At 38.6% G+C, this 27,933-nt stretch overlaps 1 protein-coding gene across 1 annotated transcript in view; it reads left to right on the forward strand.

The window, feature by feature from the left end:
• LOC129236327 (acetylcholinesterase) overlaps nt 1–27,933 on the forward strand; it is a 255,679-nt gene that overhangs the window by 121,508 nt on the left and 106,238 nt on the right. Inside the window, exons 6-7 of the mRNA XM_054870657.1 lie at nt 4,541–4,683; nt 23,454–23,603. Coding sequence (XP_054726632.1) covers nt 4,541–4,683; nt 23,454–23,603 — 293 coding nt within the window. The remainder of the gene's footprint in view (nt 1–4,540; nt 4,684–23,453; nt 23,604–27,933) is intronic.

The raw sequence follows: 27,933 nt of genomic DNA on the forward strand, positions 1-27,933 counted from the left end.
TACGTGATTTGTTGAGAAAAGTCTATTGAAAAAAGTACCTCCAATCTGATCACCCTTTATGTGTATGTGTACAAATGTAGTAGGTATCAAAGTGCATACTCGATTTTTTTTATGTGGAAGAAAGTGCAACAAAAACAAAACTTTCAAAAATCAACATAACTTTTTTCACCTAAGGACAACCTTGGGTACAATAAAATTCTATACTAAAATGCTTACTTAGAAACATTATAAAAATTCTGGCTTAAAAGTTAAAGGTATTGCGGAAATTTTGAAAATTTCGTACAAAGTTGGAAAACTTTACCTTATATGATTTCTGTTGTAGTCTGAACTATATTTTATAAAAAAATAATGATGTGCTTATAATTTTGCCACGGGTTGAATATGAGAAGAGATCGCGGGGGTACATATTAGGAGTTGCTCAGGCAAGTGGGCTTAGCAAATTTAACACATGGGCTGAAAAGTCCCAGGCCTAACACATAGACGGCACTAGTTGTATTGCCTTCACACCTTCTGCATTTAATACTAACCTTAAAAAGACAGCTGTAAAAATTTCATGATATTCTATTGATTAGTTTGTGAGTTATTGTGCTGAGAGTAACGCAACTTTTGCTATTTTCAAAACAGTGCTTCACAAAGAACTTCATGTTTTAATTTTACACTGCTTGTGATGGGAAAAATTACCGCTCAAGCGAAGCATGGACTTCAAAAGTGTTAGGACGAGTCCTCTTTATCAGAACCAACAATAAAATTCTGGTTTTTGACTTAAAACGTGGTCGTAGAAACACCGATGATGCACAACCTCGTGGACATTTTTGTTAGGCCCGGGACTTTTCAGCCAATGTGTTAAACAAGTACAAATTTCATATTCCTCCAGTAACAGAGTTAATCAGCATCTGCCAACTGTTACCTAGTTCTTACGAAATTCTTTAGTTATTAAAAGTTTGCAAACATACTTCGATTTGAGGAATTTGAAGAAATTCCAACTTGAGGAAATTCCAATTTTTTAAGTAAGTCGTCTTGTACAAGCGCATACTATCCGTACATAGGTACCTATACACTTGTGCTTTCATAATTAAGTCACCTTATTGTTTTCCAATATTCGTAATTTTTTCATGGTCAAGATTTTTTTGTCTTCCATATACATAGAAGACTTCCAAATATGTGCTTTATGTGGAAGAAATTTGTCAACATCGCAAGTTGCAAGTGAGAAAAAATTCTCAAAAATCAACGCAATTTTTGAGCGACTCCAAACTTGCACATTATTGTATTAAAATTTAATGGGCTATATAACGGCATACCCAGAAGTTTTCTAAAGATTTGGATTAAAAGGTTAAAAATGTTGATGACAAAATTCTGAAATTTGAAGACTTTTTGTCAATTTCATGCAAAGCTTGGCACTTTGATTTTTGAAGTTTTTGTTAAACAATGAGCCATATTTTTATAAAGTATTCTCTAAAAAAATTTAGCTTGCGATTATTATAAAAATACTCAATTATGTAAGCCCAAGTGTACTTGTCTATAGATTTTCTATTCTTCTAAAACTTTGCACCGACATAGTTGCTCAGTGGCAGCCAGTCGACTGCTTACCAATTTAATGAATTCGCTTAAATACTCAAGTTACGCATGCAACACTTTTTGCTTCATGTTTCTTGCCGACGAGTACGCATTGACTAGTGGCTTGGTCACTGCTTCTTCTTAATTGGCGCGATAACCGCTTACGCGATTTTGGCCGAGTTTAACAAAGCGCGGCAGTCGTTTCTTTCTCGTGCTAACCGGCGCCAATTGGACACACCAAGTGATCCCAAGTCCTTCTCCACCTGATCTTTCCAACGTAGAGGAGGCCTTCCTCTTCCTCTGCTACCACCAGCTGGTACAGCATCGAATACTTTCAAAGCCGGAGCATTTGTATCCATTCGGACGACATGACCCATCCAACGTAGCCGCTGGATCTTTATTCGCTGCGCTACGTCTATGTCGTCGTAAAGCTCATACAGCTCATCGTTCCATCGTCTGCGATATTCGCCGTTGCCAACGTGCAAAAGTCCAAAAATCTTACACAGAATCTTTCTCTCGAACACTCCAAGCGTCGCTTCATCGGATGTTGTCATCTTCTGCGCCATACGTTAGGACGGGCATGATGAGAGTCTTGTAGAGTGTTAGTTTTGTTCGTCGAGGGAGGACTTTACTCCTCAGTTGCCTACTTAGTCCAAAGTAGCACTTGTTGACAAGAGAGATTCTACGTTTAATTTCAAGGCTGACATTGTTATTGGTGTTAATGCTGGTTCCTAAATAAACGAAGTCTTTTACAACTTCGAAATTATAATTGTCAACAGTGACGTGGGTCCCGATACGCGAGTGCGCCGACTGTTTGTTTGAAGACAGGAGGTACTTCGTTTTATCCTCGTTCACCACCAGACTCATTCGCTTTGCCTCTTTATCCAGTTTGGAGCAGGCAGAACTAGCAGCGCGATTGTGAAGGCCGATGATGTCAATATCATCGGTATACGCCAGCAATTGTAAGCTCTTATAAAAAATTGTGCCTGAGCGATTAATTTTTGCGGCTCGTACGATGCTCTCCAACATCAGTGTCGGCTTAGCCCGAATCCAAAATAGCGCCCCAGTCCTTTCTGTCCTGAGCTCGTTCGTACCAGTCAGAAATCTCGAGAACTGCAGGACCAGCTCTTGAACCTTCCAAAGGCGACTTAGTCTTCCTTTATGGGTTCCTATATATTGCGTTGATGGAGCGTCTTAGTTCATACAGGTGACATGGCTAAGCCAGCGTAGCCGTTGTACTTTTACACGCTTAACTATGTCCATGACCACTTTATAGCTCCTACAGCTCGCTGATCCATCTTACACCTTTTCCAATCGAAGGCTCCCAAAAATTTTTCATCTGCTGGATGAGAATTTTGAGCGTTTTGTTGAGTGTCAGTTGGGTTCATCGAGAGAGAGCTCTACTTCTCAATTGCGTACTGAGTTCAAAGTAACACCTGTTGGCAAAACTTATTCTCCGTTTGATTCCAGGCTGACATCATTTTTATTGTTGATGCTGGTCCCAAGGTAGGCAGAGTCCTTCACAACTTAGAATTGTTGGTTGTCAACACGAAGATATTGTCCAAGATGCGAAGACTTGTTGTGTGTTGACCGCAGGCAATTTGATTTGCCCTCACCGCAAGTCCCACATTGCTCGCCCCTTTCTTTAAACTGGAGTAGGGTGAGCATGCAGTGCGGTTGGTTTCGCCGATATTATCGATGCCATCGGTAGATGTCTAAAACAGCCTTATAAGTATAAGTCTCGAACCGAAGGTCTTAGTAGCCAGCGCACTTGTTAAATTGTATAGTAATGGTCCAATTGGGGTATCATATTGACATCGTTTATACCGATTTCTCTAACACTTTTGATCGGGTTTCTCATCTAATATTAATTATTTGCTCAATCGACATTGCAGGGTTGTCATCGAAAATGTTAGGTCTCTTCCTTTCGTTGCTTGCTCTAGGGTTCCGCATGATATTTAGTATTCTGTGCTCGTTTTCGTTTCTGTGCTTGTTCTGTTTTTCAATGATATTTGCTTTTGCTTCTCGTCAGCAAGATTGCTGCTTCATGCAGCAGACGTTAGGATTTATTCGGCAATTATGAGCTTTCAAGATTCTGAATTGATACAAAGTGCCAGAACCAATAATCGGAATCAGTTCTGCAGGAATCATAATTTGGATCAGCGATTATGTATGCAATTTACATAAAGAACGATGGTCCGGTCTAGAATGCTGTAGGACTGCAAAGTGTTTTGTGACATGTCCGAACAGAAAACTGTCAAACTTTCTACTAAAACTTAGAAGGAAAGACGTTCGGTTGATGGTCGGTATTATTTCAGGACACAACCCATGGGGTCAGCATATGACCACCATTGGAATCACCCAACGTCTCTTCTTGCTATAGAGGAGGCGGATAGCACTAAGTACTTTCTCTGTGAGTGTCCTGCCTTTGCTAGAGCAAGGCTACGAGTTTTGGGTTCCGATGTCGTGAGAATGAGTAATAATCGTTCGCTAAAACTGTAGGATATTTATAGATTTGCTAAAGAATAAGGGAAATTCTCACAGGACTACCTTTGCCTCTGTTGCTATTCTTTCCTATCTCTTTCTCTGATACTTTTCTCCTTCCCTCCTTGACTATCTACCCTCTTTCCAGAGCTCTAAATCCTTGATTCGTGGTGATGTGTGATGTTCACTGTTAGGTGCTTCTTAAGAGGATTTTCTTTTATAATCCGAGCAGAGCTTTTCATAGTTCGGAGCGTTTCTATGTTGGTCTCTCAATATCTCTTCGGTCTCTTAACATCGCCTTAACTGAGTTTAATAAAATTTCTAAATTTGTCGAGATAGATTTTTTATTTTCAAAAGCCTTTAGTCGCCCTTAAAATATATCCACTTAGCCTATAAGAATTTATTACCATTATTGGCTTGATAAATAAATAAAAAAAAGTAGTTAATAGGACTAAAAAGCACTGCTTAAAAAAAATTACATTCTATTTAATTTCTTTTGCAGGCACTTACTTTCTGCTTTACGATTTTATCGATTATTTTGACAAGGATGAGGCGACAGCGTTGTCGCGTGATAAATTTTTGGAAATTATGAATAACATTTTTGGCAAAGTAACACAAGCGGAACGCGAGGCAATCATTTTTCGGGTAAGCAATTTTTGTTTTCAGCCATACATACACACACTTTCATATACATACATATAAATTAATTGAAATTTTACATGTATGTACATACCGACAACATAAAAAGGCCTTGCATGGATATACTCTTTTTTATGTTTACTTTAAAAAGTGAATACTTTTAAGCAGCCGTTTGTATTTATGTATGTATGTGTGTGTGTGTACATATGTGCCATCACTTATTTGTTTTAAATTAAAAATCCAGCTTTAATTGGCGCGTTTTTTGCATAAATATTTGGGAGTAAAAAACTTGTTGACTTTTCGGTTTCTCGAAAATTCGCTGGGGATACACAAAATGTTGTGTTTGTGATTGGTTGGCAGTTAATGGAAGTTATATTATATTAAAAATTTTCAGTGGGTGGTCCGAACACCTGTTTCTTTCTGATTTCTGTGCTACCTTGGCATTAACAGCTTTTCCTCGCTCGAATCGCATATCAGTGAGTAGTACTTTACCTCTGCGGCACGAAATGAATAGACACACAGCCTCAAGTAAAATATCCTTCTGATCACTTCTTCGCTTAACTTCAATGATGAAATTTACATAGTTAAGTCTAATTTATTCCTATAAAACTTTGCCCATTTTGAGAGTAATTTTAAAATGCTGTGATTCGAAAAGACCCCGACGCTATTGGCAAAATACTTGACCAGATTATTTCCATCACTCTCTCTTGAGGTCAGTTTTGTGTCATCAAGATAAGTTTGCATGTCCCTGAAATGATGATAATCGCTTGTTTACAAGCCTCTAACCAAGCGCTTAGACCTTCCTCTTCTTCTTTGGCGGAGTTTAACAAAGCGTCCCAGCCATTTATTTTTCGTGCTAATCGGTGCCATATGGACACATCAAGTGAAGCCAAGTTCTTCCCCACCTGATCTCTCCAACGCAGAGGAGGCCTTCCTTCATGGTTCTATATGTAGAAGTCCACGCAAGTGGAAAATGTTCTATATAGTCATTCACTTGAGAGTGACCAGGACGATTCTTCTGCAGCAATCAGCTCACGACATCCGGGCTTTGCCAAAAATCCTCTGGGTAGCTTCCGAACACCCGTTTGAGAGCGAGCTAATGAGATAAGACGAACCAACCAAGGATAGGTTGTGCGCTGAGTCTGATACCCGCCAAAGATATGTGTGGCCCGGCGCTGCTTTTACGCAACACAACACCCTTCAAATTCGGGAATGCTGGCCACCTCTGGTCTATCGCCCGCTTCATTAAGGCACGCATTGAGTGCTTGCATCGGTTCAGCTTTTAATTACTGATTTCTTACAATACCGCCAAACATATAGCAAAACATTATCGGTCTTTAATCCGGTTTAAACCTTCTCGGTCTTTAATTGGCTATCTTTTGGTCTCACTCTCCACATTTTGATGACGACCTCTTTAGGCTGAACGTTGTACGGGAAAAACGCTCAAAAAATGCATCAGGAGCAGTTATCGTAGAAAAACTGAATGATAGGTCATTAACTGGCCGACGATCTACCGAGAGGCAGTTAGGTGATACCTTAGATATCTCAATTAACAGTATGCACAAATTTGTATGTGGAGTTTTGGTAATGTGAAAGCTTAGAGCGTTAATTATTAGGATAAATCCCAACGGCTAAATCCAATGAGTCAAAATACCTTTCTCACCATATTTAGTTAGCGCCGATTTTCACCTGTCTCCAGAAAAACAAAAACAAATACTATTGTTGAAAGCATTTTTCAAGAGATTTAAGAGGTCATAACAGCATATTTTTTGCAGGTCTTCTAGATTCACACCTCAAAAGAGATTCCATAATTACAGGATCGTTGAAGGAGGCCTATTTAGCTCACAGAAGCAAACTTTTTTTTTAAATAAGAAAAGGGCATTCCGAGAAGGAGACTATTGAGCACTTTCTCTGTAAATGTTTGGGTTTGGCAGTTAGACGATTAGGGTCACTGGCTGCTCCCTTCTTCGACAGCTTCCGGAAGTGCGCTAACTTAAATCCCACCAATCTTCATCATTACATCAACAGCTCCGGCTGACTGTAGATATGTGCCTGTTGGAGATCTCATAATGGTATCAAGACAGTGCTTTAGTGCTCCTTCGGCAGTGCCTGAGTGCTATGTTAACGATTTTACTTACCTACCTACCTTGTAAATGCCTTTTTTGCAGAGTAGACGGCCACAGCGAAGTGTTCGATTTGGTCTCGACTACGATTTCCCTAGTGCACGATTCAATATTTACTGTAGGCATAAAACGTCAAGCGACAGTTGACAAAAAAAATTATATTTATAATTACACATTTTTCTGCTGCCATTGCGAATAACCATTGTAAGCGTTAGTTTTTTTTTCCAAAATTACAAATTTTCAAGGGCATTGCACAATTACCGTCCCACGAAAAAAGTCAAAATGTGGCTGGAAAGTTTTTGCCTCACACAGGCTACATGCAGCTTTTACGCTAAACTATTTGCCATTTACCAAACAGCCGTCAGTTGCAACAACCACGCAATATAACAATTCACGCAGCTTACCACCGCTACCACCAAACTCAATTACGAGTATTTCGTAGAAGCTGGTGAGATGCAATGGATATCCCAACGTTCGATTTCATGTTTGGTTTCTTATATTTTTTTTTTTTTCAAATTATTATTTATTTTGCTTTTCAAATCTGCTATCTACGCTCACTTTCACTTCGTTGTTGTTGAAAAATCTTTGGTCCCGTAATTGATTTTTCATTTTGAGTACCTTGTACGTGCACTAGTCGTGTGACTGTGACTGTTTCTATTGCCAAAAGTGGAGTCAAGTTTTATTTCAGCAGATCTGTAGGCCAAATATATTATATCACTATCAGTGCGGCAATATGATCGAACACCTAAAGTAAGTGGTGAAACATGAGCTACAGCCACGATAAGATCCCAACTGACAATTCGAAGATTCTTAAAGCACTTCCGCCTTTAATTGCTATTGCAACGTTCACTACGCTCCTACCCTCAAAGGAAGAAAGGGAACAGGACGATGTAAGACAGCGCGAGTCCATTATGTGTAAGAAGATGGCTCAAAACTCGAGGGTAATATGGGCGAAGGTGTATATTCCAAACATTTCAAGATCTACTTCAGCTTTTGGCTTCTTGACTACGGTAGTGTCTTTCAGGCCGAACTGATGGCAATAACGAACGCCGTGATGCGATACCTGGAGGTGATATGTTCGCAGATAGCCAGGCGGCGATAAAATCCCTCATGAAGTAGTCGACAAGCTTTAAGGTAGGCATAAAATGCCGCACATCTCTAAACGAGATGTCTGAGTCGTTTCACTCAAATGTAATATGGGTTCCTGGCTATTGAGACATTGAAGGGCATCTCTGATAAGCTAAAATAAGCATAGCCCTATCCCACTGAGATCCGATATAACAAGGCACTGCTTCATAGGCCGGTACACTCAGCTAGACGTGCAGATGCATGATTTCTGCAGAAGCTGTATAAATGAGAAAAAGGAAAAGACGAGTTCACACCTTCTGTGCCATTGATCTGCTCTATACAGATGAAGATTCAGAAAACTTTTAAAATTTTCGAAAAGCTTACAATGGTTTTTAGGTAAGATAGGGAAAGTTCCCCACGCAGCATCACAATAGGCTACAGAGTATAAGAGTTCAACGAAGCTGTAACTGCGCTGCAGAATAGGTTAACTTCCGAAGATTACCAAGAGTGCTTGGATTTCTGAGGCAAATTTTTCAATCATTGCATAGAGTTAGACGGACATTTTTGTAAAAATCGACTTCTCCTTCTTCTTAATTGGTGCGAAAACCGCTCACGCGATTTTGGCCGAATTTAACAAAGTGCGCCAGTCATTTCCTGCTCGTGCAAACTGGCGCCAGTTGGGCACATCAAGTGAAGCCAAGTCCTTCTCCACCGTCTTCCTTTTCCTCTGCTACCACCAGCTGGTATCGCATCGGATACTTTCAGAGCCGGAGGGTTTGTATACATTCGGACGACATGCGCCATACGTTAGAACGAGCACGATGGAAGCCTTATAGAATGTTAGTTTTACTACTCAGTTGCCTACTTAGACCAAAGTAGCACTTGTTGGCAAGAGAGATTCTCCGTTGGGTTTCCAAGCTGACGTTGTGAGAGGTGTTAGTGATGGTTCCTAAATAAACGAAGTTTTTTAGAACCTCGACATCATAACTGTCAACAGTGACGTGGGTGCCGATACGCGACAGGCTGCTTGTTTGATGATAGGAGGTACTTCGTTTCGTTCTCGTTCACCACCAGACCCATTCGCTTTGCCTCTTTATCCAGTTTGGAAAAGGCAGAGCTAATAGCGCGGTTGAGAAGACTAATGATGTTAATATCATCGGCATATGGTAACAATTGTACGGCCTTGTGAATAGTTGTGCCTGAGCGATCAAACTCTGCGGTTCGTGCGATCCTTTCCAATATCAGGTTAATGAAGTCACACGACAACGAGTCACCCTATTTGAAACCTCGTTTGGTATCAAACGGCTCCGAGAGGTCCTTCCCAATTCTAATGAAGCTGCTGATATTGAGCTACATCATCATGCATAGGCGTATTAGTTTTGCGGGGATACCTAATTCAGACTCTTAAACACGTTTATTCGTCACTTAGTTTCCCAGTCTTTTATTGAGAAACTTCCTAGAAACTTACGCTACAATTCCCATAAAGTTCGATATCGTCCGTATTTAGACCCTTCTGTACTTATTTTCATATTGCATTGACTCTTGCTAGCTTATTCAGTTGCATCTATGGTCTCCACCCAACTACAAATTTCACGCAATTTGCCAGTTCAACCCTTTACAAATCGCAAGTCTTCGCTAGTTATGTGATCATTCGCGGTACGAACTCACATTTCATTATTTTCATTTGTGTTTCTGCAATATTTCTCTATCATCCTTGTTGCTAGTCTGTAGTTCTTCAACTATTTGCCATAATTTACTTTCGCAACCGGTTGCTATTTATTTCTCAATTTCTTTAAATTTCGGTAGATTGGCACAGGCATATCTTCCTCTCACCTCCTCTGCACGCAGTCGGAGCTTTTGGTGCATCGTTAAAAATGTGTGCGACCCCAGCGTTTTCATCCTGGCCTACGACACCCTTCCTCTCTGAGTTTGAAATGAAGATAGGAGCAACTTCCTTGACTGCTGATTCTTGATTGCGTTAGTAGTTCTTCAAGTTTGTTAGTAATTAGTTTGTGCACATTTCCGGATTTGCCTAATCGCCTGGAAACTGTTGGTGACAGCATTTGGCATGGAGTAGAGGTGGAAAATATTTCGATATTTTGCCAGGCAACGGAAAGTGAGAAAATATTATGTAGCAAGCCTTAGTGAAAATTAATTTTAGACGACTGCATACTCGTTGATTTATTTATGCCAAATTGTATAAGAGTGCGTATAAAATAAAACTAAAAACATTTTTTGCGAAACCGGGATAAATGTGCGATAAGTTCTTACTAGGGTGACTGCTATATCTGAAAGTGTTGCTATTGTTGGGGGCACTCACTACAAATACGAGTTTACCCAAAAAAACTACGAAATATAATATCAAATATTTTAGCCAATCGAATAAGATTTAGAGGTTCTAAATTGCGTTGCAAAAATTTTGAAGTTTTCTGTGGTAAAATCGAACATATTTAAAGGGTTTTCCAATAACAGGTGTTATTTAGATTAGATTAAAGATGATTAACGAATTTTTATGGCCAGGATTAAATGGTATTGATCTGGGCAACGTTTATTTTAAACAAGACGGCGCTACGTGCCACACAAGCAACGAAACAGTGATAATTTATGGGAACATTTTCCGGACCGTGTTATCTCTAGAAGAGGTGATCACAGTTGGCCACCGAGATCTTGTGATTTAACACCTTGTGACTTTTTTCTCTGGGGCCACGTCAACAGCGCAGGTTCGATCCTGTAAGCGCGGTCTTGGCCTGATGTTAGTTTTCACTATTAACGGCATACCTTCCTGTTTATAATGAAATATCATTTTCTCTGAAGGTCCAAAAACTTTTGGACCTTTGCACGTTGGCAACGGCGAATATCGCAGACGATGCAACGATGAGCTGTATGAGCTTTACGACGACATAGACATAGCGCAGCGAATAAAGATCTAGCGGCGTCATGTCGTCCGAATGGATACAAACGCTCCGGCACTGAAAGTACTCGATGCGGTACCAGCTGGTGGTAGTAGAGGAAGAGGAAGTCCTCCTCTGCGTTGGAAAGATCAGGTGGAGAAGGACTTGGCTTCACTTGGTGTGTCCAATTGGCGCCGGTTAGCACGAGAAAGAAACGACTGGCGCGCTTTGTTAAACTCGGCCAAAATCGCGTAAGCGGTTATCGCGCCAATTAAGAAGAAGAAGAGCATTTTCTCTGAATATCACAATAACACCTCTTATTGGGAAACCCTTTATAACTGACACATGCACCCTTTTTTTGGTATTTGGTTAAGCTCCTTCTCTTATTTGTGGTGCGCGTCTGGATGTTCTTCTACAAATTGAGAGACTTACAGTTGTACGCTGCCTCCGAACGGCAGATTTTTTTTTTATGAGGAGTGTTTTGATGGCAGAAATTCACTCGAAGGCTTGTCGCTGACTGTCGGGGGTGACCGCTATTAGAAAAAAAAATGTTTCAGTCATTTAATGTTTCTTGGCCGCAATTTCGAACCCGTGCACTAGCGCATGGCAGTCACGCAAGTGTACAATTGGTCAGTCCTTATCAAGGTAATCAATCCTCTTGTGTTGTATAAATCCACATCTATCCCTCTTTCGTGCCTTAACTTTATGCTCTATTTCGATTGCGTTTAAATATTAGCATTTTTTCATTCAAACATATTTTCCCATGGACATATTGAGAATCGAACCGATGGGCAAAACAATCGCATCATTTATTGGCAACATAAACTCACACACAGATGTGCAAATATGTACTAGTGTATGTATATGCAGATGTATACATACGTGAAATATATGCCCAAGACAATCAGGCAATCAGCAGCAGAAAAGAGCAATTGGATAGCCGGTGCCAATGGTGACTCAACTCCAAATGGAAATGGCATGTAGCGTGCAATTTATACTCGTATCTACTTACAAGTATATATGCAGAGATATGTGTATATGTATGTGCGGCTATTCAAATACTTTTGCTCCACAATTCAACTCAATTACAGTATTGTGCCGATAAAAAGGCATTGTTTTACGATAAGTGGCTATTGAACAACGAACCCGACGCTGCTATAAAAAATGTGCGCTGTTTAGCTTGAAGCTGACATGTCAGTGTATTTTTTTTTGCACTGGCTTGTACCGAATATCATGCAGTGAGAACATTTTTGCATTTGAAAGGCGTATTGGCAACAGAAATTCACAAAAAAAGGTAAAATTATTCAATAAATCGACTCTTTCATTTCCAACTGCACATCGATGGGTTTTAGAGTGGGGATGTGGAAAAAGTACAGCACCACTAGATGTCATTGAGCAAGTGTATGGATATTGTTTGCGAAGGTCCTAGATTGACTAAGCGGGGAATTTCTGCAGCCAAAAGCATCTCAGTCCATATTTTACATGAACAACTACATATGGAAAACCTAACATACAAGGAAAGCAAGAATAATGCAGGGAAACAATATTTTGTAGAGCCTTCGGAAAATTATTCCAGAGGTGGTATGAAATTATTGGAGTATCATTAGGGAAGATATCGCCAGTCTCGTTGCTAATACTTACAAAATAATGTGTCAAATCTCCAAGACGAACGGAGCAAAATTGACGAAGCTGTGACTATTGGAGCGTTCATTGCTCCAGGCCGAGTTTCTCCATCTGCTGAACTCAAAAACGTTTCTCTGAAACTTGTAATTTTTTGAAGTTCGTGTATCCCATAACTCACAATACTTCGCTACTGGGCCACTCATTTGAAATAAAGCACAGAACTGCTTCACATAACTCACCAGGTATTCCCGGGATCATTTTTTTTTAATTTTTAATTTTATAACAGAGACTAGCCGATTTTTTTTGTTGGAAAAATCGTCCTTTTTGACTTTTAATTCCTACGAAAAATGGAAAAATTAAAAAAGAAGGTTTTCGTTTCCATCGTTTAATTTTTTTCAAATGGTTCTGTTGCCAGTCACGATTTTGTAAAGCGCAAAACAAGTTTTTTTCGAGACACCTCCGCCGATTCAACGTCAGTTTTCAATAATTTGCGATGTAAATTAAGAAAATATATTGAAAATATTTTAAAATGTTGCGCTGGTATCAAATGAGCTGACATAATTTGCCTGCACTAAATCTTGTAGGGAAACACGTAGCAGCCACCTCTGCGCTTAGACATAAAAGAATGGCGCCATGGAAAGACCGGTAATTTGGCCACGCCTCTACATATTTCGCACACTCTGAATAGTCAGAAACAAGATACATATAGACCTTTGGGCCATGGAGAAGAGTGGAATTAAATTTCTATACAGATGGTTTCAAGCATCTGATTTTAGCAAAGGCTGGGCAATTGCAAAGGAAATGTTCAACTGTTGCTTCTTCTTCCTCAACTCTACAACTTCTAATTATATTATATTATATTATATTAATAATTCTTATACGTAGGTACGTATCCACTTCTTTTATAGCTAGAACTTCTGCCTGGAAAACGCTGCAGTAGTATGGCAGTTGAAGGAAAGTACTCCAGAACCAACCTCATCGAACTTTTTAGTTTCTTTTCTCATGTAAAGGCCAAAAATTGTGATATTTTGAAATGATTGTATGAGGAACCCCCCAGGGGAGTTCCAGGGGGTGTGCCAGTGGCATAGGTGGATCGGCTGTGGGATTTTTCGTTCGACCCAAATTGGGGGACATCAGAATTCGTCTTAGAGGTATGGTTCCTTCGGCAAAGTTTCTTATTTTGATCCCTAGAATACGATTTTCACAGAGCAATGAAATAATATGACCACATATCTATCTACTCAACACAGATTCTCGACTCGTATCTCAAAATACGCTCTCTTTTGTTCCTGCATAAATTAATATACACACAAAAACCATTGTACCTGTATAAAAACATTAAACAATGCCAGTGCACGCGAACATTGAATCTAATTGTTCCGACTTACACTTACTTGGAATCAGAACGCATGTTCTTTGTTACTGCCATAAAACTGTGGAATTCTATACCAACTACAATAAAACTTATAAAACAAGCAAGGTGTTTTAAAACTGCAGTTTCTAACTACTTCTAACCTTAAATCACCCTTTCCTTCTCCCATTCCCACCATCTTTCTCTTCTTCTCACTTACTACTCTAAGTTTTAGTCTATAAGTTTAACAGTTAAAATAGTTTTAAATCTAAGTAGCATTTCTATGTATACCATCCTCGTATTCTAGAATTATAAGAAGATGTACTACCACAAGACTCTGTCTTACTATGTACAAAACAAATCAAATAAATTGAAATTGAAATTGAAATGAGCGACTTTTAAATCGACCCGCCCTAATGTATGTGCATTATAAATATTTGGTGTTTTGCTGTAATGCAATGTGATCATTTCTGATTATATCAAAAACATTTTGTTTTTCTTGCTGTTGTCAATGTTGCTACGATTCAATACATTTGGGGCTGTTCACTGTTCGGTGCTGTTGAATTGTTGCGGTTGGCTTGGGGAACATTTTTCACACTACTTGCGCATTTAATAGTAATTTTATTACAAACATTTAAAACTAAGTGGCCAGTAATTGCAGAATAATGCTAATATTTTGCACCATACGAATATACAAAAACGCCGAAGCCGATTCATTTTATATTGCTAATAGAATAATGGATATATGGATGATAAAAGCGATTCAAATCCTGATGGCACCACTGCTGGCACTACTGGCACGTATTATCCTTATTTATCCACAATCATCCATTCTCATTCTGCTTTTATCTTCCTTTTCCGTTTAATGTTGCAGCAAAACTTGTAATTTGTTTGCTCTGAAATGTATCTTTGCCATTTTGTGGTTTTGTCAGGATATGAATAGTCGAAGAGCATAATTTCCGCATCCTTGCGTGTGTATAATATGGCTCGCACTTACATACAGGGTCCGGCACTCGAAGTGTAACCAACTTCAGACCGTTCGCTGCACGGGCATCAGTTGTCTATTAGTGGAAAATCACAACCAGCGGTTGTCCGTGAGCTCGAGCACCTTAAAGTAAATAAAGTTTTTGTTCATCGCTCCATTACTCGTTCCAGTGATACTGGTAGCATCGCGAAACGTCATGGAGGTGGTCATCAAAAGATTGCAACGTCACGTGAAATGGTTGAAAAAGTGAAGAAGCGACTTGAACGAAATCCCCGACGAAGTGCCAATAAAATAGGGAAAGAACTGAAAATATCTGACCATAGCATCCGCCGCATACTGAAAAATAATCTCAAAGTCAAGCCTTACAAGATCCAAAAGGCGAATGTTCTCACACCAAAGCAGCAACAAGTCAGACTTGGGAGAGCGAAGGAGTTGCTTCGCTTGGCCGAAAACGGTCAATTTCCGAACATTGTGTTTTCTGACGAGAAAATTTTTTCAAATTGAGCAATTCGTAAACGCTCAAAACGACAGAGTTTATTTCACCGACCGTTCATACGAGAATTTGAGTCATCGATTGGCCACCAATAGCCTGGCGTTAAGGTAAATGTGAAATATTATCGGGAAAGTATTCTGGAGGTTGCTTTGAAGTCGTCGGCAGACAAACATTTCGGTGGCAGACCATGTACGTTTCAACAGGACTCGGCACCGCGGCACCGTCTCACAAAGCTCGCATGAACCAAGAATGGCTAAAAAACAACTTTCCGAACTTCATAACATCCACACAATGCCTTTCAAATTCACCAGACGCGAATCCGATGGATTATTCTCTTTGGATCATTTTGGAGAGGAAAGTCCGAACTAAAAGATTCACCAGTCTCGGGACGCTGAAAAAACCCCATTGTCCGCGAGTGCGCCTGCAAGTCACCTTCGGGCAGCTTTCGATTCATTTCTGGACCGTCTCAAGGCCATAGTCAAGGCAAAAGGTGTTCATATCGATCAAAAGTAAACTGAAATTGATCTTAATTTTATATTATTTTCACACATTTTTTACTTTGAATTGAATAAAAGTAATTTTTCAAACTAAATTTATGGCCTTTTTAATTGGTAACACTTCGAGTGCCGGACCCTGTACAACCATACACACATACGTATATGCATATAAATGTGATTCCGAATAATTGTGCATTTACAGATGCGCAGATACGCAGATACGCACAGCTGTTGGCCCAGTTTCGAATGATTGTTCGCGGTCGACTGACCACAATAAGTTTATTAGTGCACATTTCAGCTCTTTTATTTATCGCTGCGTATAATTTTTATAAATAATTTTTTTTGTGCTGGATATACATATAAAATAGGATATGCCTAAAACACATGGAAGTGGATATTCGATTGTAGATAGGGGAATAAAATATTTGCCGAAAGAGAATTTTTAAATTTTTAAATAACACAGATTTCTGAAATTTTTCCGTAATGAATTCGAATTCAGAACTTTTTACTTCACCTACAGTGGCTCACTGCTTATTTTATGCAGGCCATCAAATCTTCGAATGCTATATTTTGAAAACTAGTACGAATATTGAGAAAACTTAAACGCCGAACGGGTGCGAAGTTGTAGTTTAAAAAATTATTATTTACATATTTAAAAAAAAAATATATTTTATTTATTTTTTCTATTATTATTTAAAACTCAAAAACCAAGAACAATTCTAAATTTTATGACACAGTTTATTATCTGCAGAGTACGTTTTCCTTAAAAATAAATTGAATTAGTTAATTTCAAAAGCATTTAATATAGTATTTTGGTCTTAATTACAGCTCGACTTTCGCTCTTTCTGACAATGATTCCACTAGCCTTTTTTTTAATTTTCGGTCCGATTTTGTTCCACTCCCCAAATTTACATTTTCCAGCTGATCTTTGTTGCTTATGTGGCGTGTACGGATTTTCGTTTCGGGGTTGCATTCAACATGAACAGTTCCATACGAGCCATATCTGCACGACAGACGACGTATGTATCGGATCGTTGTTCGGGTGAAAACGGAAATCTTTACGTATTCCAAGTTTCTCGGCATTTTGGAGTAGATTATCTTTCAGTGCATTCAGGTACATTGATTTTTCCATAATGCTCTCAATAAATATTAAATTTCCGACGCCAGCTGTTGAGATACACGCCCATGCCATAGATAAACAAAAAATTTTTCAAGATTTTTATACCAAGTTGAAGTGAATTTTTTTTTATAGAAAGACATTTTTTTCTTTAAAACCTCCAAAAAGTTGAAATTTTGGAACTTCTCTCAGTTTTCTTAGTTCATCTAGAATAAAAAATCATGATAATTAGAAATCCATTTTACTTTTTTGCTTTAGATAATAATTACGAGCTGTATCTTGTACGACAGTTGGAAACTCCAGCGTTGCAGCGCTCTGCTAATTTCTATGTTAAACATTTTTTTCAACCTATTTTAACCAGTACACAAATTTTATATACTTTTTAAATGTTCATTAAAAGATAGAAAAAACTTTGCCTGAAAGATGGGAAAAATGTGTCGCTAGCGATGGCTAATATTTTGAAGATTAAATTTGTAACCATTTTTTGTTAATAAACGTTTGGAATTGAAAAAAAGTCTCATTTCATAGGTATCTACCGTACATCTTCAAATCATCGGTATATAACTAGAGTGAACACAAAAATAGTATAAGCAGCGACACCTCTTTTACGAGGGCGGAAACTTACTCCCATAGCCAATATACATATATGTATATTTAATTATTTTAAGGCAGTTCATGAGTGACCTAATCGTTTTCAAGATGCCTGACAAGGTGTTGCAGCTGAATGATGCTCGGATTGATTTTTCTTGAAGCAAATATTCAAATAATGTCCAACCTATTTGGCATCGTGACTTCCTAGACTGGGAATAAATGCAAAAAAAACCGAATACATGGAGCATTTCGGTACTGTTTATACAGTTTGTGTAGCGTTAAGAAGAATGGGGAATCGAGGATTGATGACCATTACCAGACCCGCCCTTATTGGGATTAGCTCAATGCAATGCGGTTGCGTACTCGTCTTGAGCTTCGGGATGAGCTCTTGGGTCGGGCAGCCGCTTTTTCTGTGAAGAGCTTGTTGATGCCATGAGTTAACATGCCTGTTTCATAAGCCCTTGAGATGCAGCGATCTGCTTGGCAAGTGAAATGATAAACAAAAACGCAATTTACTGTATATTTACAGACAGGAATGAATTTAAGAGAAAGTTGCTTTCATACAATCAAAGTACCTCATCCAGACCAAGTTCTCTTATTAAACTTAAGATAGAGCTGGGTTGGACTGGGCATATGTGCCTGCAAATGGTTTTACTAATACTTTAATTTTTTTTTTAAGTGTGGCCACAATTTTCCATTGTGCAGTTGTGGGTGCCGTCTTGTTGAAAAAAAGCATTGTCCAGATCAATACTATCCAATTCCGGCCATAAAAAATCGTTAATCATCTCTCCTGTTTAATACCTAACACCTGCTATTGGAAAACCCTTTATATGTGAATGTCTGGACCATGGCTGAATAAAGTAGGTGTGCTTCGACAGGACAATCCTGATGAATGCCAATCTCATGGAGCTCAACTTAGTGGATTTTCCACGTTTTCTGAAAACGGCGCTTCGCTCGCTTGAGAACAGAAAACCACTTTGCCGAGGTACAATGGACAAGTATCTAAGTATCTCCGACTGTGGGCGGCTTCGATATTCAGCATCAGTGGCAAACCTCGTTCCCTTTTCTTTTACGTAGTCATTTGCGTTATATCTATATATATAAAAGAAAGTCATGTTAGTTACACTATTTATAACTCGAGAACGGCTGAACCGATTTGGCTGAAAATTGGTGGAGAGGTAGCTTAGAACCAGGAGACGGACATAGAATTTTTTTTATCCCATTCCGTGAAACGGCTCGGTTGGTAATGCGAAATCGTCGAGGGAATAACACAGATCAACAAGTAGATCATTTTCGCCGCAAAAGAAGAGAATTATCAAGTACTGATTTGAATCGAGCAGCGTTTCGATATGACTGCAATACTGATTACTGCTTGCATCCTAGCGTTTGCATTGGGCCAATGAACGTTGTTTGCGGGTATTGTGGTGCATTGAAGTTTTCCGGAGAAACGCCCGGATTGTGCTGCCTTAGTGGAAGAGTGAAATTGATATTATTGACTTTTTTGGAGGCGCAATGATTTTACTGTCTGGCGACTTCCGCCAAACACTGCCAGTAATTCCAAGATCAACGGCTGCTGACGAAATTAACGCTTGCCTCAAATCATCGAATCTTTGGCGCTTACTTAATGATACATCTACTGAAGATTTCTCTGAGCAAATACTGACTATCGGTAATGGTCGAGTACCTGTCGACGAATCGAGCGAATTGATTTCATTTCCTCAAAATTTCTGTAACTTTGTCTCATCGAAAGACGAACTTATCAATAAAGTATTCCCAAACATCATTAAAAAATACAAAAATAATGAATGGCTGAGTGAGCGAGCAATTTTAGAGGCTAAGAATAAAGATGTAGATGCCCTAAACTACATAATTCAAAATGATATCATTGGAACAATGCATTCATTAAAATCCCTTGACTGTGTAACAAATGAAGATGAAGCCACCAACTATCCAATTGAATTTTTAAACTCCTTGGATGTGCCTCGCTTACCACCGCACAATTTATGCCTAAAAGTTGGCTCCGTAGTAATCATGCTTCGAATCATAAGCCCATTAAATTGATGAACAATGTAATTTACGCGACGATACTCAAAGGAAAATTCGAAGGTGAAGAAGTTCTCATTCCGAGGATCCCGATGATCCCAACCGATCTTCCGTTTGAGTTTAAAATACTTCAATTTCCGATCCGTCTTGCATTCGCCATGACCACTAACAAATCACAAAGCCAATCCTTGAAAGTTTGTGGTCTGAATCTGGAAAATCGATGTTCACGGGGCGGAAAACCATCTGCGTTGTTTGTTCTTGCACCTGATAATAAAACGAAAAATGTCGTGTATCACAAGGTGCTTAACTGAAGAGCGCATTCTATTAAAACTTAATTGAAATACTTGATTAAGAAAAAAATTAACTTAATAAAATCAAAAATCTGCTTTTTTATTGCCTCTAGGGCGGAACAAATTTCGCCGGGTCAGCTAGTTATGAATAAAAGTATAGAAGTCTTCATTGTTTTAGTTACAAGGGCCCTTACAAAATATTTTCCAACAATTTTTCTTTGATCCAATAGATTAGGTCGTAGTCTATATCTCTTACTTTTTGCTGTAGTTTTTAAAAGCCAAAGGCCTACAAACTTGCCAATATTAGAATTCGTTGGGCAGATGCTGCTCTTATAAAAAGTCGCATCTGATTTTTTTATAAATACTGAAATGCAATGATTTTATATTCACAATTTCTTTTGCGTTGCTAATTATTCAATTTCATAACGGCTACCTTAGCTACTGAAAAATGTCAACAAAAAACCAACGTCCGACCACAAATTCATTTTTGAACTGCATAGAGTGGCAGGCTTTTGTGGTTACTATAGGATTTTTCTGCACTAATTATTTTATCAGCGTTAAGGCAGCGGCACTTTAAATATTTAATGCCACAATTTGTAAGTGGTTGAGATACGCATGCACATTAGGGCTGGTCAATTTGGATGAAAATATTTTTCTCGACATCATTCGTTTTTAGCAGATTTGGATTCTACCTCAAATTCTAAGAGCAAAGCTCTAAAATCAATTTCGAGCAGCCAAATTATTTTATTAATTTTTATTAATATGGCAATCGGAAGAGAGTTAGGGCACCGAATGTAGAAGGAAGAAAAAATAAAATTCTTCTTGTAAAAGAAAGGGATCTGAAAAACATTTTAAATAAGTTGTTAATTGTAAGCAATGAAAAAGTAATAATTATTGAAAACAAATTTTTTAAATTAATTTTTGAAATATTGTAAAATTTAATTGCTTTGCGATTTTTGTGCCAGTTTCAGTTTGATTTACATACCAACTTGTTCAACAAGTTCTAGGAATAAATTTTGAAAATTCAAAATGCAAGTTTATCCATCAAAAGTGATATTATCGCCTTCAAAGTGCTCCGCATCAACTGCAACGCATTCAGGCCAGCATTTGATCCACCCCCCGAAACATTTCGGAAACTCTATTTACGTTATAGCCGTTAGAATCAGAGCAGTCTTCGATTTTTCTATTATTTCCTTTGGTTATTAAACGTGTTTCCTGTAGTGGTTTTTTGACTCAATGAAAGAGCTATCCATATCAGGTGCATTCTATGGCTGGTGGATGGTATTCATTTCGTTCTTAGTAAAAAACCCACGGCTAAATATGACACTGAGCGACAGTGCGTCATGATGGATCAAAATCCACAAGTTTTGTTCCCTCAAATTCCTTCTTTTTTGCGAATTCCTGCACGTTAACGTCTCATAAGTACCCAATAATAGTCCTTATTAACGGTCTGACTTTTCTGGAAAAATTCTTGCTGTACAATACCGTCGTAATCCATAATCCATAGAAACCATGAGCATTGCTTTCCTGTTTGATTGAAAACAACCTGTTTTTCTTTGTCTTGATTCATTCGGAGCTCTCCACTTACGCCCCTGATGTCTGGATTGCGCGCTGAACTCATACACCCAAGTCTCGTCAGTTCACTTATGATGTGATTGATGAATTAGTTAGGTCCAATTCAGCCTTAGAAATTATGTATTTGGCGATATCAACGCGGTCCCAATTTTGCATGAAGCTCCGGTCCTTTGGGACAAACTTTGCAGCAACACAAATCACAAAAATTGTAGACACAAATCATTAACTACAATTTTCGAATAGATCTAATAAGAAATGTTTAAATTCTCTGTCAGCTCTCAGATGGTCTGCTGGTTAATTTGCGGTTCTTGATTAACTTTCACTCTATTGAACTTTTCATCAGTTTTCAATGTCGACGGCCTGCTACTACGTTTGCCATTCTCGATAGACTCGCGATCTCTTCTAAACCGCTCATGCTACTCGTAATCGGCTGTTTTCTTCCGAGTTTTATTACCGAAAAAGTTTCACAACATTTCTAAGATTTTTACAGTCTTTAAAACATTTTTAATACAAACTCTTTGATTGGAAAAAATCAAAAACACGGGCAAAGGTAGATTTACTCGAGGCGGCGTAACTTTTACAAATGTGAAGAAAATGTCAAGAAAGAGGGAGAGTCCCGAGAGAGAATGAGAGAGAGGGAGAGAGAGAGAGAGAGAAAGAGAGAGAGAGAGAAAGAATATGTATCTTACTTAATTCACAACATTTGCAGAGAATTCAAATAGACCAAATTTACAAAAAACGGAGAAGAGTCGACCGGTGTAAGTAAACGCCGGACACAAACCGTGGCAACAACGCGCACTACTCCGAGCGTTTCTCACCCGCACAAACGCAGCAATTCCAGGACCGCAGCAACGGCACAAATTACCGCAAGGCAATACCCATAAATCCGACACCGGAATGGATAGCACTTTATACTACGCCAAGCACTAGCCAGGCAAAGGAAATAAGCGCGAAAAAGTAGGCACCAAAAAAAAAAAAAAGCCAAAAAATTGGGACCACATAACGCCCCAACAGTAGGCACCAAGTAAATATAACGCCAAAAAGTAAGCACCACAAATATATTTTCTACAAGTTTGCACCAACAAACAAGCGCCAAAAAGTTATCAGTGTTATTTCTCACTAGAAATTAGCAACCACAAGGAAAAACTCAGGAAAAATAGCCTAAAGTGTATCTAAGATATATATAAGATATAGCTCTCTCTCCACTTTTCCTCTACGTTATATCTTTTTTCTCTCACGCGGAACGAAAATGCTCAAAACGTTGCATGGCCTTGAAATTTTACTCTCCATGCTCGCTCGTCCATCGACGCCTAAGAAGTTTCACTTCAAGAAGCAAAACAGAGTTGAAATCATTTGACTTAGAGCGTCACCTGGTGGTTGTTCTGGGCACTTTTTGTTCAAGGTGGTATAAACAGGATTTCATACAGTTAATTTTCTGAGGGTTTCTTAATTGAAAAATGTATATCAGAAGTGAATTCTTCGTAGGAAAATATCCCAAAGTAATTACAGGTTTCTAATAGAAAAAACAGTGTTGATAATATTTTGGTCAATATCACCTCTTCACCTTAACTTCGAATTAATTAAAGATAGCTTATTTTAGCCCTGTGGAACGAAGGCTGGAAATCGGTTTTAGAGTTATGCTTTAGTGGACTGTTTTTCTTATGATTTTACGCAAACTCCAAATCTGCTAGGAACGATGTGAAGTGAGCCGCCCTAATGTGCGTATGTATATACGTATAAGTAAATGTATGTTACAGTAATATATTTCACTATACGAATATGTATGAATATTTTGCAAATAGAATCCAAATGAGCTGACCCAATGCAAAGTCTGCTTTTGTGGTTTTTGTTGAACGCTTTCGGCCAATTGCATCGATTTAGTTAATTAAACTATAATTGAACAGAAATCAAATTACTTTCAGTGATTAAATTTCAATAGCACTACTTTTTGGTTGAAAATTTTAATGATGTTAAGTAGCTCGTGTATTTTCTACACAAAATCAATAAAAAAATGTTTTATTGCGTAATTTTATTAAATGAATATTGTCTGCAGTCTGCTTACACTTTTTTCGACTCAAAATTGTGTAATTTATTTATTATTATTTTTACATGTTTTTTTATAATTGCAGTACACCAGTTGGGTTGGCAATCCCGGTTTCGAGAACCAGCATCAAATAGGACGCGCAGTGGGCGATCACTTCTTTACCTGCCCGTCCAATGAATATGCAAAGGCATTAGCTGAACGGGGTGCTTCAGTGCACTACTACTACTTTACACATGTAAGTATGGAGCGTATATTGAATATTAGTGTGGTGGATGATCATATATGTTGAAAGAAGTTTATATAAGGTGGCGCAAAATTAGTCACCCTATCGAAAGATTTATAATTTCCACAAAACAAACAAAAAAAAAAAACAAAAATTATCATGTATTTTGTGTGAAAAGAAAGGCGTGAAACCTCGCGAAACAATTTGACAAAAATCAACGGTATTTTGTAGTCGCTTGAAACTTACACTTTTTATACCGAAAGTCAATTGGCTATAAAACTGCATACGCAGAAAAATTCCCTAAAACTTTGGTTAAGAAGTTGTAAAATTTCATGAAATGTTGAAAAATTTTGAAACATTTTATAAAAAATTTGGAACAATTGGGCGTAGAGATTTCGAACAACAATAGAAGAAGTGGGGTGGAAAAGAGGTATGAAACATAGCCCCAATACGCTTAATATATTAACTGACGGTTTTGAAAATGAAGGACGGAGTAGATGCAGGGATTTATTGTGCAGAGCTAGACATCAGGCAGCCAATTAAGCTCCCTGACCAAAGCAGTATTTTGCAAGCAGAAGGCTTTGCGGTAGGAAAGGCTGCAGAAATAAGTAAACATATACGTTGACAGTCAAGCGGCAATAAAGGCAATAAACTCATATGAAATTTCATCTAAAAACGTTCTTAGGACCAGGGAAGCCATAGAGAGACTAGTCGCAGACAGACGGTTGCATATCTATTGGGCAGCCGGACATAAGGGCATTGCAGGAAACGAAATTCTAGATGAAATTGCCAAAATCGCTGTTTACAAACAATTCGAACAAGAAAAGGACATACTGAAACCTTTAAATACTTAGTGCGTTGGAGGTTACATCCCTAGCTGACTACGCTTGTCGCTGAGCGATAGAATTTCGCCAATGTTCAACGAATTTCTTCTTCTACCACTTTCTGAGCAAGTCTTTAAGTTCCCAGTGCCCGTATCAAACCTATGTGTCAATCCTCTCCGCGTTATAGCGTCGCATTCAAGGAGAAGACGTATTGTATGAAATTCCGCGGATGGGTGCTGATGGCCGTGCAATCTGTAATGACCTGTAAGAATGCCCATGAGCATTGTCAAATTATCCTCAGTAAGGGTTATGAGTTTCCGAAGCCTCTTTTGATTGTACCCCCCGTAAGGATTTCGCGCAGCCCCATAATTTATGCCAGCTAATCTCCCTTCGCCTTAGCCACTTAACCACTCCTAAGCTTCTCCTTGATGGTGTGTTGTCTCATAGCAAGAAAGAGCTTCGGCCTCTCTAATCAGTGTGTCCACTACTTTGTTCCCAGTTTTACCCCAGTATCTTGAGACGCAAATGAGCCGGATGTGATAGTGTGATTTCTCACAAATTCAGTTTCTGGATATACCCGAGGGCCAGTCAGGACTTAACCGCACAGGATGGAAGTGCCTCGAGTGCCGTCTGACTATCGCTCAGAATGGCGATTCGCTCATTCCGGAGATTTTAGGCCAATTGCCAGTCCGTATAGTTGCAGACCTGACTAATTTAATTAATTTAATTCCGCATGTCAAATCTTAAAAAAAATCGCAAAAAAAATATCGACCTTTAACGGCAGCATTTCAAAAAAAATATATATTAATAAAAATTCTGAGGTATCTTTAACACTGTCCCGGCTTTAAACAGCTAACATTTTAATGAGTATTTTGATGAATGCCACGCTTTCAATGTATGTGTGTGTGTGTGGGTGTATATGCATGGAAATCGTGGACCACTTAGAAAGGGTTAACAGAACTTAACACAAGGCTATTCATTTATATTTACATACACTGAACCACATCTGGCAAAAGGCAAAAAAAACAAACAAACAAATTGTCACACACACAAACACGCACACAAATTCAAAAAGGGACAACCGGTGGTGTAAACAGCACTTGTTGGTATTGACTTTGTTGCAATTTAAGTGTCACATAACCAAGCAACAAACTTCTACATCTGCCCGCACTTGTTGTTGCATACAATTACCGCCACACAGCGCATACAGCCACACACGTACATGTGTACATGCATATATATACAATACGGTGCACTTCACAACACTTGCTCGTCTGCCACCTGCCAAAGGTCTATCGAAAATGCTGACACTGTACTTGCGCGGGTGATATTGAGAAAAAGTGCAGCTGTGACGTATTTTTTCAATTGCAAGGGGTGAAGTGTTTGAGGGTTGCAGCGCTAAAGAAAGTAAAGCGAAACGGAGGAAGGCCACATAGAAAAGCCTGCAGAGGCCGCTACTACATAAATGCCAGTGGTGGTGGTGCGTCCTCTGATAGTCAAACTCACATTATTTGCTCTGACCGCTGCCAGCAAAAATAGAGCAAATAAGAAAGTGTATTTGCACAAAGTAATTATTAATGAAATGTACACAACTATCTTTGCAAATACGCAAACATGCAAACATGGGTACGAACTCTTCGGCCTTACGTATACATATACAGGCACACGTACAGGAGTATGTATGTGTAGGTGTTTACTATAGAAAGCTATCAGAAGTGCCAACAGATATGCTAACAAGGGCCAATATACTCATGCACTTATGTATGTGTGTATGTTTGTATGTATTTAAGTGCATCCATAGCAAAGGTTAGACGTTTATTTAAGTTTACGGATGGTTGCCATAGAAAAGCAATATTAGTTTGTGCGAGTATTTTTAAGAAAGATATGAAACAAGGAAAGTCGGAATGACAAACACTTAATATCTATGAGATAAAAATTATAAGCTCATGAAAATTTCTAAAAATTTTTAATTCCTCTACAAAACATATTACTGTAAAAATATTGTGTATGGATCCGCCCTCCTAAAAGAGGTGTCGTTGCTGATACTAATTTTGTGTTCGTTCTCGTACTATACGGGAGATTTGAAGACGTATATGTGAGGTCTCGATCGCAATAGCTGACATTCGTTTGTAGCATAAAGACCCTTTTTTATCTACAGCGAAAAAAAAAAATTCATGCATCTGGTGGGATCAGAAGTGTGTCATCTATTATGAGCTCCTTAAACCATCTGAAACCAGCACCGACGGTCGTTACCGACTGCAGCTAACGCGTTTGTATCAAGCTCTCAAATAAAAGCCGCCGGAATGGGACGGCAGACATGACACACTGATTTTGCTGCATGACAACGCCAGGCCACACGTTGCTAAATCGGTCCAGAAATATTTAGAGGAATTGAATTGGGAAATCTTGCCTTATCCGTCGTATTCCCCAGATATTGCACCATCGGACTACCATCTGTTCCGCTCAATGCAGTCAGCCCTTATTGGAAAGCGGTTCACTTCTTACGAGAGCATCGCAAACTGGCTCAATGAGTGGATCAAATAAAAAAAATTCAAATTTTTCGTCAGAGGCATCTGTATGCTGCCTGAAAGATGGAGGAGAGTTGTAGCTTCCAATGGCACATACTTCACATAATATCAGGTATTTTTAAATTGCTTAAGTAATTCGTAACTTTGGAAAAGAAAGGACGGAACTTATTCCGATACCCAATATGATAAGTTAACAAGTGAAAGACAACTAAAAGAAATGGGTTAATGCGTACTATAATTCAAAAAATTTCGGAAGTTTAAAAAGTATTTTCTAATATGGTTGCCCCTCAGTCAATGGCAAACCTACAAGAGTATTTACGCCATGAAACACCCTCTCATAAAAACATTCTGCCGTTCGGAGTCGGCTTAAAACTGTAGGTCCCTCCATTCGTGGAACAACATCAGGATGCACATCCCACGTAGGAGGAGGAGTTCGGCCACACCCCCATGAAGAGTGTAAGCGCCAATTATAATATACTTACCTATATAGCGAAGGACTTAAGTCTACATACAGCAGCATATTTTCTTATTTCTCAGAAGGTGTACATATCTATAATAATTGAAAAAAACTGTTGATGTAGTTTGGTTCTATTTAGTATTTGGGTCGCTGTTAAGTTTTGGGGTCAACGAAGTTGACATACTTGTACAATTATCCACTTTGGACATAAATGTCATTCAAAAATCTCAACCACCTGTTCTGGAGCTTTAGTAAGAGTGGATTGAGCTATTTATATAAGTGTCCCCATCTTTTCCGATCCCCATTTGCTGTCCATCTTCAGCAAAGAAGCACAAAACTTCACTAAGTTTTCAATAAGCGAAACATCCAATCGCTTTAAAAAAAACTACATTTGCATTCTCCGCCACTGTAACAATTGTGCGAAAACGATTTTATTTCGTCTATAGTGCGTATCCAATCTGAAAAGTTCGAAAGCTAATGAAAACTTTATTTAAAAATATTTTTTTTATTTAAAAATATTTTTTTGTTTTATT

The sequence above is a fragment of the Anastrepha obliqua genome, chromosome 1 (genome assembly GCF_027943255.1).
Source record: "Anastrepha obliqua isolate idAnaObli1 chromosome 1, idAnaObli1_1.0, whole genome shotgun sequence".
NCBI classification, from domain to species: domain Eukaryota; kingdom Metazoa; phylum Arthropoda; class Insecta; order Diptera; family Tephritidae; genus Anastrepha; species Anastrepha obliqua.